The 16,376-nt window shown below is 34.4% G+C and overlaps 1 protein-coding gene across 2 annotated transcripts in view; it reads left to right on the top strand.

Annotated features, from left to right (window-relative positions):
• The window catches only part of MON2 (MON2 homolog, regulator of endosome-to-Golgi trafficking), a 59,584-nt gene that overhangs the window by 30,913 nt on the left and 12,295 nt on the right, over positions 1-16,376 (top strand). The window contains exons 22-29 of one of the 2 annotated variants that reach the window (XM_009281089.2): positions 441-603; positions 1,109-1,402; positions 2,173-2,371; positions 4,231-4,859; positions 9,702-9,845; positions 10,391-10,408; positions 10,675-10,803; positions 12,688-12,878. In XM_009281089.2, coding sequence (XP_009279364.1) covers positions 441-603; positions 1,109-1,402; positions 2,173-2,371; positions 4,231-4,859; positions 9,702-9,845; positions 10,391-10,408; positions 10,675-10,803; positions 12,688-12,878 — 1,767 coding nt within the window. The remainder of the gene's footprint in view (positions 1-440; positions 604-1,108; positions 1,403-2,172; positions 2,372-4,230; positions 4,860-9,701; positions 9,846-10,390; positions 10,409-10,674; positions 10,804-12,687; positions 12,879-16,376) is intronic. The other variant, XM_009281090.2, reaches the window with a different exon arrangement.

Below are 16,376 nucleotides of genomic sequence, written 5' to 3' on the forward strand. Positions count from 1 at the left end.
CAAGAAATTGTTCAGAACAGCTTACTCTTTGGAAGATTATCATGCTCAAACTTAAGCTTTGTTTTGTCCGTTGTGGCTTTTTTAGAATGTTTTAGCTGACACATTTGAACTAACAAGTCCTAGAACTTTAGAACAGAGAAGTGGACTTTACTATATAAAACTAGCTGAGGAGCACTGGAGAGTCTAAACTTCAATTTCACTAGCTAGTTAACATGGACTAAAATACTTCATCAGAATTTGAAGCTTCAACTTAATGTTATATCTCAAAAAACCCTCTAGTTGAAACACTTACAATGTTGCAAATTAATCTCAAAACTTCTTTTTTTCTTTTTTTAATAATGCTATATCCTGAGGTATTATATTCAAAACATTCCTGTGCTCTTGAAGAAATTTGAAATGAGTGTGTGTGTGTGTGTTTTATTTTTGTTTTGTTTTTTAAGAGAGTCCTTAATACGGACTGCATTCCAGTGTCTTCAGTTGGTTGTGACAGACTTTCTTCCAACAATGCCATGTACTTGTCTACAGATAGTTGTTGAAGTTGCAGGAAGCTTTGGACTTCACAATCAAGAGCTAAATATTAGCTTAACTTCAATTGGTTTGTTGGTGAGTTTTATATTAACCTACAGTGATGCTACTTCTGGCTTTCATTTTCTTTTTTTTTTAAATGAAAATTAATCTGTAGTAAATTCTACAAATGAAAGCCAAAACCTATTTTTTGAGTTCTTATTGAACTCCCATGCTGTCATTTGGAATCACATGTAAATTGAGTGAGCACAATTTATCTTTAACCTGCATGACTCCAGGGTTAGGTAAAGAAGTAGTATTGTGTTGTAACCATGTTCATCAGTATCTCATTTTTAATACATTGTTTCCCTTTTTAGTACTTCATGTATAACTGGGGACTAAAAGCTGAGGCTAAGAAAAATACTTTTTGCACCTTGCAGTATTGATGTGCTGATCTTCTTCCATCAGTGTAGGGAAATTAATATCTTGATGTACTTTGCGAAGTACTTTTAAATGTGAAAATGAGAAACAATTTATTTCATGATCATTAAGAGCATTATAATATTTTTATTGTACAGCAGCATATGTCTTATTTATTTTGTAGTGGAATATTTCGGATTATTTTTTCCAAAGAGGTGAAATAATTGAAAAGGAGCTAAACAAAGAAGAAGCAGTGTTGCAGAAACAGGCAGAAGAAAAGGGGGTGATGCTGAACAGACCTTTTCATCCCGCACCACCATTTGACTGTCTTTGGTTATGCCTGTATGCCAAACTTGGAGAACTGTGTGTGGATCCCCGACCTGCAGTTAGAAAGAGTGCTGGACAGACATTGTTTTCTACTATTGGTGCTCATGGAACTTTATTGCAACATTCAACGTGGCACACAGTAATATGGAAGGTATGATGTGCAAGCTTCCACTGAAGGTTTTTTTAAATTGCATTCATGTTTTGGTAACCATTGACATGCTATTTTAATATCAGTTAACTAGTTTATTAAGACTTTTTAAAGATAAGATATAGTGGCAGAAGTCTGATACCATCTTTTGGTGGGTTTTTTTTTTTCCCCCATGCTTTCTTTTCTCTGTCCCTTAAAGCCTCTTATGAAATGTAATTTTTGTATCTTGACCATTTCTTTCTTACTCAGGAGTTGTATAAAAAGGCTGCTCCCTTCCTATGAAGATAAATGACTCCTTTCTTTGTGCAAAAATATGGTGATGCTTGAGGGTCATGTGATTGGATTGATCTGATATTAGATCAAGCTTTACTTTACACTCTGTTTTGGCTCTCTTATTTGAGAGGATCTGTCAAATGCCCTGTCCTAGATCACAGTCATGTTGGTTGTGTCTTATGGAAAAAGTCAGGCTGTATTTGAGTCTGTTGCCTGTTGTACCTGTGAGGTATCTGAGGTCCATGGGTTTTAGCTTTCTGTTAGAGCTAACACTGTTCTGGGTGGGTTTGATCATGCTGTTTCTAACCCTTCTCAAGTGAACATCAGTTGGCTGATTCTTACTCTTAGTTGTTGCAGAGACTGTGTAGAATAAGGGAATTCTCAAGGTGACACAGTGACAGAAAGGATAATGGAAAAATTACTTTTTGTTGTTGTTTTACCATGAATACAACTATGTTATTTGAAAAGTTGCTTTTTTCCTCTTTTTCTGACTATTACAGGTTTTATTTCACCTGTTGGATAGGGTTCGAGAATCTTCTACCACAGCTGACAAAGAGAAGATTGAATCAGGAGGAGGCAACATCCTCATCCACCATTCAAGGGATACAGCTGAGAAACAGTGGGCTGAGACATGGGTATTAACACTGGCTGGAGTTGCAAGAATATTTAACACCAGGAGATACTTACTGCAGCCTTTAGGTAAAATTTATAGTTTAAAGTTACTGAAAGATACAGTAATAAACTTTCTGCTTTTGTATATTTTTTCAGTTAAAATACTGGGCAAGAATCTTAATCTTAGCTTAAAAGTGTGTTCTGTTGTGTCTCACCTCAAATGTGATGAAAATTATGGAGTTTTTAATTCATGCTCCTTAGGGTCAAAAATTTTAAGTACCAATTTCATCTTCCATATCACAGTACTTGAGATTAAATCTCATTAGTCACAATTCTGGGTGCCAAATAGCTTTAATTTATAGTAGCTTGATAACAATAATAATTTTTCTATTCTTTTGGTTGTCAGAAGATATTTTTCTCTTGTCTTTCTAAGGTTATGCAGCACTTGCCTAGAACTTTTCCACGGCATCAGTGTGCCAAGTTTAACAGTGCTCTTACAATGCAAAGAGAACTCACTTGTAAAGTCAGTGAAGTATAGCTTAGAAAAGAAGAAAGGGAATTTTTTAATTAAAAGGTTGGACTTGTTATGATGTGAAAGACGTTGAGATTACCCACTATTTCAAGTGATTCTTTTTCTCCCCTCATGGTACTCCTCCACTGTTTGTCTTGTACAGAGATGTCAGTTTGAGTTACTTTACTGCTGTCTCTAATGCAGCTAACTGCAGTGAGTTCCCCTTTTCTTCTTCTTCCTTAAAATCTTACCTTTCCCATTTTGAAGTTCTTTATTTTTCTTCTGGAACTCCTTGGTATCTTTATTTCTTTCTCTTTCTTCTTCTCAGGCTCTGATTTTTCCCTATTTCTCTTTTGCTCTCTCCTTATAGAAATTAAACGTTAGGTCATTTACCAAGCTATTGTAAAATATAAAATATTACTACATACAATTGAACAATGTAAATATATTGAACTAGATAATATAATTCGGCTTTCATGCCTGTTTTGTACAGAAAAAATGTTTCAGTTTAGGCTGCTCAACAGAGATATTCTGATACAATTTCAAAACAGCTTTCATTTCTAGTTTCGTTAACTAGAATTACTTAAATACATTATTTTAAAAAAAAAAGTGATCTAAAGAACGTATAGCTTGCAAAGAAAATTCGCCATTACATTAATATACCTTAACCATCCCATAGTATGTAATTTGTATATATTAGAAATAAGTTGTGTTTTCTTTCATTTTGGTTATTTGTGATACAGATATCAACATATTGATAGCTATCAAGAGTATTGGTCATTCGCAGAATTGTAGTAGATTTTAAACTATATTAAACTTGAGTTAAAACTGAATAAAAAATTAAAACATTACAGGGCTATTTTAATTATTCAAACCCAGTAATTAGTAACATAGAAAATTGAAGGTTAATGCTAAATTTAATGAAAAAGTCAAACTCCAAAAATGAAATCTTTCTCCACAGTACAATTATCAGAACATTTTAAAATCAATTCTTTATAAATGCATATATAGATTATATATATATATAGATTTGACCTTTAGACTATAGATTTGACCCTTAATTCCTTGTGTGTGCTTAACACTTTTTGAAATTAATAGGCATCTGGTATGTATATAAGAACAACTGTTTCACTATCCTGAATAAAGAAAACGTATTTTTCTGGTACAGGATTTTTCGCTAGCAAATTTGACATAAACATTGATATATTGTTTCATTCTTCATATTTGTGTGTTTCTCTGTCACATTCATTCTTTCTGGTTACAGCTGAACGGATATATTCTGAAAGTCATCTAAGCCATCACCTAGCCTCATGAAATTTCTCTGTATTAGAGTAACAAGTACACGAACAGCCTTTTAGAGACAGGGTGGGTGGGAAGGGGAATAGGAAGCCAGTTCCAAGTTGATTTTTTTTCTCTCTCTCTTTTTTTAAAATAGGAGATTTTTCCCAAGCCTGGGATGTTCTTCTTGATCACATCCAATCAGCAGCACTCAGCAAAAATAATGAAGTTTCCTTGGCTGCTCTGAAAAGCTTCCAGGAGATCTTACAAATTGTTTCTCCTGTCCGAGACTCAGAGAAGCCTGACACACCACCTGCTATCAATGTTTCTGTACCTGTGGTGGTAGGGACAACAACTGCCACTAGTCTTGGCAGATCATTCATGAGAACTGACTCCATAGGAGAAAGAATAGGAAGATACAATGGATCTGAACCACCTGTAATAACAGATGAGATTGAAGATTTGAATCTTTGGTGGGCAGCCTGGAACAGCTGGTATAGGATTGGTTCAGAAAGTACAAGGCCTCCAATTACTTGTGATAAATTGACTTTCATTCCCAGCCAGCCTTTTCTTACAGCTTTAATTCAAATATTCCCGGCTCTTTACCAACACATCAAAACTGGTTTCAGCATGGATGATCTCCAAAAGCTGGGTGTCATTTTGCACGGTGCTGTTTCAGTTCCAATCAGTTCTGATGCTTCCCCTTTCATCCTTCCATCTTACACTGAAGCAGTTTTGACAAGTTTACAGGAAGCGGTGCTTACAGCTTTAGATGTTTTACAAAAGGTAATAATGTGACTTCAAATGCGTGGTGAAAGGTAAACTACACTGTATCTCAGTTCTTCTTCTCAGAACTATAGTGTGGTGACTTAAACATGAATTTTTTAAATTATTTATAATTGCACAGTGTACTGTATTAGAACAATCAGATCTCCATTCCTGGTGCAATCCAGGTGCTCTGCATTGAAAGGAATGGTGTAATTTTTATGATATGCACTTTTGCTTGATTGCAGAAATACCTTAAGTGTGGTGCTGTGTTTGTAGCCATTTACTTGTCTGTCTAATATTACAGCGTTGTACTATTATGAGGGTCGGGGGAATAGTCCCCCAAACAGTATTCCTTATGTTGCCCAGTTACTGCCATAAACAAAGTCTAGAAGAATAGCGATCGTGAGAACTTTTGAGTTCATGCAAAACAAAATATAAAAAGGTCTCTGGCAGGCCACCTACCTTCTTGCCTCTTGTTAATCAGTTGTTTAAGGAAAATGCTACATCTCTGCTTAAGAAATTCTTACTATAGAACTCATCCTCCAAAGAGCACCCTTCATACAAGTGAATCTGTAAACAACAAATTAGGGTGCCCTTGTTCTGGATAGTTAAAAAAAGAAAAAAGGTATTGCTTCTTTCTTTCTGGAGTTGTAAAACATCATCTTGCAAAACACATTGTTCATTCAGAATATTTATTTATTCAAAAGAAGCAAAGTTGATAATGAGATCATGCATTTATATTAAGCACTGCTTTAAAAAAAAAACAAACCCACAAACATCCCAAAAAACCTACTTGGGAAATGCCAGAATTGAAACTATCCATGTGACCTGACTTTATTCCCTTTGGGCTTTCATGTTATGACTACTTTGCTTAACTATGTGGTTGTACCTTCCCCCTCTCAGGCAGGGTCCTGCCTCATTTAGCTCATAGAACACATGGTGCCTACTTAATGATCAGCAATTCAGCATCTTGTTTTCTTTTTGCTCTAGTGTGGGTTGACTTATGTCATACTTATTTAAACCCCACAAGCAAGGCAGAATCATTATCTTGCAGTCATTCCTTTAGTTTATGAGTTTAATAAATATGCATGAACATATTTTGAGAACAGGGATGTAAGATTAGAAGTTGGTATTAAATCTCAGTTTTGTATGTGGGGATATAAATAACGTGAAGTTTTAACACCAATCATATCCACTAAATTTTCATCCTTTTCCAGTCAGGCTTGACCCTTTTGTACACTTCCCTTTCCAGCAGCTCAGCCCTGCCCAAGTCCTGTTTTCCCCACTTAATCACTCCATATATTCATCTCTCAGATTTTTCTGTTTCTTTGCTGGTCTCCTTATCCAGATGTTATTAGCTCCCAAAAGCTCCCGTTAGCGCTTTTCAAAGAAGGGGTTACCGGAGTTTTTAATATGAGGCAAAACTGCACATTTTTTTATAGTCTTGTTCTTGTCAAAATGTTAAACTGTTTTCGCTGATGTTTTCTAAAACAGTAACAAAAGCAGTAACTCCCCATGAGAAAGAGACGTCCCCCTTCCCCTCTCCCAGTCGAAACAGTTAGCATGGCAGTTACAAGCCTTTGCAAATACAGACTTACATAGGAAGTCTTAGGTACCTCAATTTATACAGTACCTCCCACCCCATCTATAGTTATATTACTAACATAACAGCACTGAAGTCACTAAAAAAATAAGTTAAAGTATATTTGGACATAGTAAGTTCTGTGAAGTGGCATGATTGCTCCTCTTGGCTATATAACACAGTACAATTCACATGATAAGGCAGGCAGCCAGTGCTGATGTGGAGCAAAGGCCATCCGTCAGATGTTTTTTCTGGAGGCCACAGTATCTTCTTCCTCTGTTGAAATGAATTAATACTCTCAGGAGTACACACAGAAGCTAGTGGAACAGTTAAAGAAGAGTATGTAAATACTTTCTGCCTTCTTTTAAACAAAATGTTTCTTACATGTTTTCTTTGCGGGATCGGATTAAGTTCTTTGCTGATACAGGAAGATTTGGGTCCGTTCTGATTTTCTAAGCAGTTCTGGAACAACCTTGTAATTGGAATAGAATGAAAAAACCCTGACATTTTTAAGACTGAGCCCCTGACTGGTTTAATAAAGAGATTTTATGATGTGATTGCACTAGCAAAGGACATTGCAACTCAAGAACATAGGACTGGAAGGGAACCTTGGTTCTCCTTTCAGACTTCTGTGTGTTGAGCCCATTTTACACCCTTCATTTTGTTCTTAGTTTTCTTTTTATTCCTCATTAGAATTTGTTTTCTAGTCTTTCGCTGCTGTAGTATAAGTGCCTGCTTCATCACTGTAGCTCAGCTAAAGTTTGTACTCAAGCCCAAATTCTCTGATTATTTTCACTGCTTCCCTACATTGACTCTGGGTCAACTCTACAGCGAGCCAGCTGGCTCATCAGACAGAGGAACACAGATACATACGTGGGGATCAGATACATTTGAATTCTGCCTCTGCAGGCAGTATGGATGCAAATCTCTTGACCTATGAGTGTGGTAAATTCAAGACTATATTTACATACACTGGTAGAGATGGTAGAGAATTAGCTATGGAGAGCTGTAAAAAACCAGTAGTCCATGACAATAGTTGCACGAGGAGTTGTTAGATAAATCTGAACTATTAAAAAACGTGAAGGTTAGTACCAGAATGCTTTAAAGCAGAAATTTCTGAAACTAAAGTACTGTGTCAATTTTTATAACAAACAACGATCTGCAGAGTATTTTATTTTACGGTTTGTTTGTGTTTTGTTGTTGCCTGACCCTTACTTTTTGATTTATATATGCCTCTTTACTTAAGTATGTAAATAAGTGCACTTAATGCAGTAAATACTACTCTGTTTTATAAGCAGCTCTTAAAGATACTTTCAACATCCTTTGTCACACACTTTGCTAGGCTATTTTTGAGTCTTTCATATGCTTAGATAAAAATTACCTGGTGTCAGAAGCATAAACCTCTTTGAAAAGCAATTCTAGTTAGATAAATTTGCAAAACTAAGTGACTGAATCCTCCTTTTTTTTTTTTTAATATTATATGTATAATTTTTAGAGTTGAAAATACCCCAGTAGACTGAATAGAAAACGCTTCTATTTGTAAAATAAAAATTTTACAAGAGTTTCATAAAATATGAATAAGAAGCTACTCATGCACAAACTTCAAATAGGAAGTAGTTATTGCTTTTGTTCACCACTACAGAAAAAGTAGCGTCTGAAATTATTTTCCACTGATACTGAAATGAATAATAATAAAAATCTAACAATGTGGAGTGAATGGCAAACATATTTTGAAGTTTTGCCTTTACAGATATTAAGATAATCTTCTGTGGGTAATGTAAGTTGCATCTGTGCAAGTAAGTTGCATCTATCCAAAAGTTATCCAGGGGTTTGTGGATGCTGTCTTTCCCTTTCTAATCCATGTGTTGGTACATAAAATCATTTTTTTATACCTTTTCTAATAGGTATGTAATCTTGCATTAACCTGTTAAAATTTAGTGCAGTGACTTTAGTGCGGCAGCATATCAGCTGAAATTGTTTTACATGGTGTTGAATACTTTTAGATCAGCAATTAACCTTTTACTCTTCTGCCACTCACTCTAGGTGAGTATCTAGCATCAAAGCATCTTTTTCAGAGTTCACTACAGTCTTGAACTTGAGCACCAGAAAAGGAGTATGGCTTTTTAGAAGGAGTGCTGCACTATATTCATAATATTGATTAAGCTTTTAGAGCATTAGACATGCATTTTGAATTGCAGGAAGCTGAGGAAAAGGGAAAGGCCATTGATGATTCATGGAGTGCTCTGCTGCAGGTTGTAGATTGCCTGAAGGTGCAGCTAGGTCTTAGGGTGATCTAGTGATAACAGTGCCTGTAGCCCCTGTTGGCTTGCTCCCTCTTATGGCTGGGGACTCAGGATATTTGCTAGCCCATCGACTGCGACAGCTCATGAAACAGCACCTGCATGGAGGCTGCACTCAAGCAGCTTCGGAGCTGTTGGCACCTTGAGTGAGTTTAGCCACAACTCATCATGGATGATCTGTGGTTAATGAAAAGGGGGTTTGATTCCTCCCCGGAGAAAAATGACAGTACAAGCACAAGGTCTTTTTGTGGAGCAATAAATAGACTGTTTCTTGAAGCTTTGAGAGGAGAGACTTTTGGGAGGAAAAGCAAGACATTTAAAATGACAGAAAATAATTGGAGTAACTTCATAGAACCATTGTATCTGGCTTTGAAAATAAATGCCCTAAGATTGCCTTGGGATTTATATTGCAACAGGAAATCATTAGCCTATGACAACATGATATTTCATTGACATCGTCTAAGTACACCCTTCCTGAAATGTTTTCCATTTTAAAGCAAGATTATGAGTTTCAGTTATACCAAAGTCATATCATTCTCATTTTATTTATGTTGCTTTCTGTAAGACATAATTTTAAATACTTACAAAAATCTTGTATGAATTACTTCTGAGATTTAAATGTTCCTTGAAGTAGAACTTAAAGAAGATGTTGCTGAGATCACCAGACAAGACTTATATTTTGCTGTCATGTTAAAGCAGAGTTTGTAAAGAAAAGATATATCTTTTATTGGATGAGATGAGATAGCTGTATTTACTAAACTATATATGCCCAGGTATCTTGCCACTTAATTTACTTTAATAAAATAACAAAACTTACTTTCCTTAAACTGTTGGAACTATACACTGTCTTTTATACAGCATGACTCTTGCATAGTCTTATGTGAGAATTTTTCTTCAGGAGCTCCTTGTACTGATGCAGATTTTTGAATGCAGAAGCTCAAGATATGTATTAAGCTTTTGTATTTTCTTTTGGTATAGGCTATATGTGTGGGCTCAGAAAGTATGCAGATAATGTATCCTGCCATCTTCGACCAGCTGTTGGCCTTTGTAGAATTTTCCTGCAAGCCTCCACAGTATGGACAGCTGGAAACAAAGCACATTGCAAATGCAAAGTATAATCAGGTAATTAATTAGAAATCTCAGTTGTTTCACTTGGCTGGTAAACCCAATTCAGCTTCAGATATAGGTTGTTTAGCAAGATGCATTTATTCCATCTGTAAAAACTTCACTGTGCATGTTGAGAAATAAGTTAGTTTATTAGTATTTTTTTACATGCATTTGTTATCTTCGTTTGCTCCCTTTGAATTCTTCTTTGCTTTTACACTTTGTATTCCTCCGTGTAGAAAAGGTCTTGCCTGGACATCAGACATAATGAATGTGTCTGAATTTGTCCAGTGAATTAATCTAAAATAACTTGTCCTACATGTGATACCAAATTTAATAGAAAGACACAATAACTTCGAATGGAGAAAATTCCCTCAAGCTGCAAATTTTTGAATTGCACGTGCTGTAGAGAAATGGGACATACTCAATAATTCTTTTTATCTGTGTACTCTGCTGTTCACTAAGCATGAGCATCTGATTCACTGTAATCGAAGAGGTAACTATTATGTATGTATTAATTCTTCTTATTCTATTTGTCCTGCAACACAATGGAATCACACTAGATACAACTATTTGCACCGGTGAGTTAAATTTCCTTAAAGATTGTCCTAATGTAGTTGTCTTGCCTAGACTGCAACATTTCTCCTACTTAAATGTACTTTACTTCAATGTAGAGTACATTTTCATAATCAGACTACGTTGTATTTGCAGTTTTGTTGCTTGGACCATATTCTTAGCAAACCTTGCATGCATTAAACTGAGAGTTCAATGCAAAACATACGTTTTCTGTTCCTTAATTAATATGTTTTCACACATAGTTCAGTAATTCACTAATTTCTTTTCCTAGGCGGAATGGGTAGCATTGAATTATGTACCATTTGCTGAGAGATCACTGGAAGTTGTTGTGGACTTATACCAAAAGACAGCTTGCCATAAAGCTGTGGTAACGGAGAAAGTTCTTCAGAACATTATTAAGGTAAAAGTTTGTCCTGCATATGCTCTGAATTCAATGAGCTTTATATTGAAAATCATGAGTTTTATTTTGAGCTAGTGTTGATAAACGCTTTCTGGGAAGCTTAAAGCTTTAGTAAGCAAATTGATATTTTATGAAGATGAGCAGCAGGTAGTAATTTCTTTTGAAGCTGCAAGGCTATTGATTAGGCTGTATGTATTGTTCTTTAGCTGGATAATGTCAGCATCAGTATTTCAATGTTAAGATAAAAATTAATCTTTGAAAGAATTATGCACCTGAATCTGATAAGCAAGCCTCTTAATAAATATGGCATTGAAGGCCAAAGACCAGTTTCTGTAGACTGGCATATATACTTTGGGGATGTACGCTCTAGCTATTACTTTTGATTTGCTTTTAATGACTTTGTGTGTCATTGATGTAGCTATGAAATGTTACGGGTGCACAAATGTGCCTTTAAGGTGAAATTGCCAAACTCTTAACTTTTTTTAGCCTTGTTTCCATTTTAGCAAATAATTTTGGAAAATAATAGAAATAGAAGCAGTAGTAAATGTCTGGGGGGAAAAAAAAAACTACAACCTAGGTTTGTTTGTAATGACTTGCCTGACATCAGGTTGTTGCTGTATAGAAATTTAGAAACCTGAATGTGTTTACAATAGTTATGTGGTATTATTTGGAGTCTGTTATGAATTAAATATTTGTATTTCAAAGTTAATGCAGTTGTTTTCCACTTCTGTTTTAATGGGATAGGTGAAACTGATATAAACACCACTTTTCTTTAACGTTCACAGTTGATAATAATGTGATCTATTGCAGTAGATGAAAATGGTTTTAAAATTATTTTTCATGTCTCAAGTCGATGTTGATATTGGAATTAAATTTGATGCCTATGAACAACAGCAGCAGAAGAAAATATTCTGTTTATCTCTAGGGTTAGATCCTAGCTCTCATAATTTTTGGCAACAGTTAATTGCAATTGACTCACTCTTGAGAGCAAGAGTAAGTCTCTCCTCCTTCCTCTTTGCTTTCCTCAAATCAGAGACTTCACTAAAAGCATTGGGGGCATATGTGCAATACCCGAATTTAGTCACTATGTATTTGAAATGTAAATTAAATAATTAGTTTTCCAAGATAATTTGGTATCAGGTTCTAGTTAGTTTGACTAACAATGCTAAAAGGAATACATATAGTGTAAATAGTACATATGCTTAATGTTTTTAAACTCATTAATGACTATCTCTTATAGATATTGAAGCTGTCTTTCTATCTAAAAGACTTAAAATTTGCTGTGTTTTCATCTGCTATACATTTGAGTTGTATTGCAGCCTTTATCTTAGAATTTCACTCTCTTTGCTTTTAAACTTCATGTGGTTTAACAGTCAGCAATGACCAGGTATCTTGCAGTGGTTTTGTATACAGTTCGACTTTTGCATATTAGGAAAAGTTTAAATTTAATGAGACTTTTCTTTCTTTACTGTGGAAGCGTTTGGGATAGCTTTCTAGGAACGGGACTAAACTCTCCAGAATACACTCTTGATCATGAACTGCCTGCAATCTGTTAGATGTTAGGAAAGCCCATTTGTCAGGCTTAGCAGAAATGGTGGATGGCGATACAGAAAAAATTAGTATGTAATTTCATAGTGTAATTGGTAATGGATCAACTCTGACTTCTAACCTTGCACTTGGCAACAGACCTGTGCTTTAGCCAGCTGGTATATGGTAAATCAACTTTATAATTATATTTTTAAAAGAGCATCTCATACACCAGCAGAAAAGGTTAGGGATGTGTACTATTACCTGTGACAGTGTCTGCCAAGATCTGCAGAAACCAGTCGTATTCTTAGATTTGTCTGAGCAGCTGTAAATTTTGTGTTAACTTTCATTTTGCAGACACTAAGAATACCTCTTAGTCTGAAATATTCCTGTCCTTCTGAAAGCACATGGAAGCTAGCTGTTTCCTCTCTTCTCAAAGTTCTCTCTATCGGACTACCTGTTGCAAGGCAGCATGCATCTTCTGGAAAATTTGACAGTATGTGGCCAGAGCTAGCAAATACTTTTGAAGACTTTTTATTCACCAAAAGGTAAACACAATTTCCTTTTTTTTTTTTTTTTTTTTTTTTTTTTTTTTTTTTTTTTTTTTTTTTTTTTTTTTTTTTTTTTTTTTTTTTTTTTTTTTTTTTTTTTTTTTTTTTTTTTTTTTTTTTTTTTTTTTTTTTTTTTTTTTTTTTTTTTTTTTTTTTTTTTTTTTTTTTTTTTTTTTTTTTTTTTTTTTTTTTTTTTTTTTTTTTTTTTTTTTTTTTTTTTTTTTTTTTTTTTTTTTTTTTTTTTTTTTTTTTTTTTTTTTTTTTTTTTTTTTTTTTTTTTTTTTTTTTTTTTTTTTTTTTTTTTTTTTTTTTTTTTTTTTTTTTTTTTTTTTTTTTTTTTTTTTTTTTTTTTTTTTTTTTTTTTTTTTTTTTTTTTTTTTTTTTTTTTTTTTTTTTTTTTTTTTTTTTTTTTTTAACTGGAAAATATCTGTAAGTAATTTTTCAGTAAATGTGTCAGCAAAGTTCAGTAAAAATAGCGTTATCTTTAGAGATATTTGATACCTGAAAATTATTTCAATGAATGAGGGAAAAGGGGTAACCAGTCTGTCTACTTCAAAAAAGTATACTTCTAGAAAGTAGTAGGAAAAACTTCATTCAAAAAGTGAAGTGTCAGAGCAAGAAAGAGCTCAACTGACCTCTGAATACAAGGCACAGCCTTTCTGACCAGGACAAGGAACTCTGTATGGACTCCCAAGGACGTTTACTGTAGGTTTGATAGAGAGTTACTGATATGTACTCAATTTATTCCTTTTTTCACTTTGAACAGAATTGCAACAGTAATTTTTTTTTAGTTAAGGTGAACACCATTAACTATATGTATTTCTCTTGAGTTTCATCTTGAAATATTCCACTTACTATGAATTTTGGAAAATTAATTCTTACCTTGCTGTTCACTTAGAAACCCATAGTTATCTTGCATTTGTTTCTAACCAAGATAAATTGACTGCACCTTAATAATTAACCATGCTTTATTTATAATACTTTGTGAAAAGTGTAGCTAAATAGTCAGATTTATAACTAGACAGACAGGCAGATGTGTAAGTACATGCATAATCTCTCAGGAATGGAACACTGTAGATGTGGGCATGTTGAGAAAGTCCAGAAGTGAAAAATAATAACAACAATCATAGACAATCTGATCTATTAGTTTGTTCAACCAAAATAATGTATCATTAGGAAGATGTGATAAGTCTTCAGAATATGGTAAAAGATTGCTCCAGAGAAGAATTTTTATTGTCCCTTGAGAATGGGTAAAAATGGATTTCAGTACAGCAAAGATTATCTAGGTTAGACATTTAAGGAAACCTTTTACTATAAGGAAGGTTAGGTATTGTAGAAGATTGCTTAGGAGCGATATGGAATTTCCACCTTCTGTGAACATCTGTGTGTAAGCATCTTTTAGGAGTAGTTTAAGTATATCTAATAGCATCTCAGATTAAAGGACAATGTGGAATATCAAAAATTTAATTCCCTGATTTTCTGTGTGTATGCTGATTTCAGTAACAAATTACTCTTTTAATAGAAAACGGTAGGGTGGTTCTGTACCTAACGCTAATATGCTGTGTATTTGTGTGCGTATGGTTTTCAAACGCACAAAAATCAGCAACCAAACACAGCTGTATTTACTAATGATGAATAAATAGCAGCCTGCCCAAAACAGACAAAAAATAAATACCAATGAAACTTAATTTTAGAGACACATCCGTTAGTGAAAATGTTTGTAATCATGAATGGTTTTGGAATTTCATCAATTGGGTTACATGACAATTGAATGAAAAACCTTTCCTTTGTTTTTGCATTTACTTCAAAGAAATGTTATTAAATAGGAGGACCTTAAAATAAAAAAGCTCATCAAGACTACATAAAAGACACTTTAATCATCCAAGTTTTTGTTTTGATGCTTCACTGTTTCTTTAATTTAAAATAATCTTTGCAGTATCTTGTTTGGTTTTGTTTTCAGCTGCGATTAGTAGTCCTGTTTGCGTTCTGAGACAAGCAGTCCAGATCAGCCAACAGCCCATAATCAATATCATTGTTGGGTTTAGAAAATTAAAATGAAGGTTTTTCAGGTTATCGTAGAAGAATGTATGTTCACTTAGAAGTTACTCTGGGAATACGTACTACTATTTGCTGTAAATGAATTATTCCTAAACATCTGCAAACAGATGAAACATAGCCATTTTGCATGTTTTTAGCTGACCCAGCCTGGCACTGCTACAGTTTTTGGGTATTAATCATTCATAAATCCAGGGAAGTAAGATTATCACAGATCTTCAGTGTAATTCAAGATAATCCACTATCATCTGCATGACCTTTTTGGCCAAATATGTTGTCTGTTTTTCTTAATTTACAGCGAGTGATTTATACTTTTCTTGAAAGTTGTTCCAACCATAGAAATTCCATCTTAACATGTTGCTTGCCAGAAACAGTCACTGTTGGCATTAATTCTAATAGCTTTTGCCAGCTGTCATACATGGGTGAATTGTCTCTGGAGGTAAAGGAAAAATAGTACTTCTGTGAATATTTATGATGCCCTAAAACTTGTCTGTCTTCACCTAAGTCTGGTTTTGCCTCTTTAGAGACCAAAGTGTATTCTATAATTTTACATACAAAACGTGTTTTAGGGATCAGCATTTTCATCAGAATTAAAGATGTTCTCAGAAACGTTGTATGAAACTTTTCTGTTCTCTCACTTAGAAGCTTTAAGGTTCAAAAGAATTTAAAATACTAAAAATAGGCTGGTGGTTTATAGATAAGCAGGGTAATTTGGCCTGTAATTAATGGCCATTATCATTACTCTTTCCCAGCTTGCTGTGAGTAGATGATTTTTGCTTATATAGTTGTACGTTGTATGGCTACTGAGCGCCTGGTTTGGGTTTCTTTTGCCCCCCTAATGTCCATCTTTTTCTAAATAGCAGTTTGTCTTCCCAAGTGCATGGTTCTCCTACGTACAGTTACAGCCTTATCCCTTAGTAGCTTTAGGATAGATAGTCTTTCTGTTCCCTCTATCAGCCTGAGCCTTGTGGTCCTAAAAAAAGTTAAAGCTAAGAAGGGAGTACATCTGCCTTATGCCAGTAGTCAGGACAATTAGTAATAGCAGTCATTTTTCCTTTTCTTCATCCTCTTCCTCCTCCTCCTCCCCACAATGCTCCTGAAGCGTGCCTCTCTCTCTGTGATGCAAGGAGGGCTCTAGAGATAGCTGTGGAAGTTCCCCACATTGAGGTAATTCTCTTCTGATTTCCTTTGGTTAAGTCCTTTGGCACTTCTGCGCAAAATGCTGTGAAACTAGCCTTGGCAAATAGGGCAACCTGTCCCTTTTGTGTTAGAACTATCTAAATTGTGTCTTTTTGTGGATTGTAATTGCAGTATAGTCAGTCTCTTACATCTGTAATTGTTCCTTTTCTAAGTAAATTGAATTCAGAATTTTCAAATTTACCGTGTTCTTTCAATTCTTTTTCTTTGTTATAGTTCTAATAGAAAATACATGTTAATCAT

Source organism: Aptenodytes forsteri, unplaced genomic scaffold (assembly GCF_000699145.1).
Source record: "Aptenodytes forsteri isolate BGI_AS27 unplaced genomic scaffold, ASM69914v1 Scaffold4, whole genome shotgun sequence".
Taxonomy (NCBI): Eukaryota; Metazoa; Chordata; class Aves; order Sphenisciformes; family Spheniscidae; genus Aptenodytes; species Aptenodytes forsteri.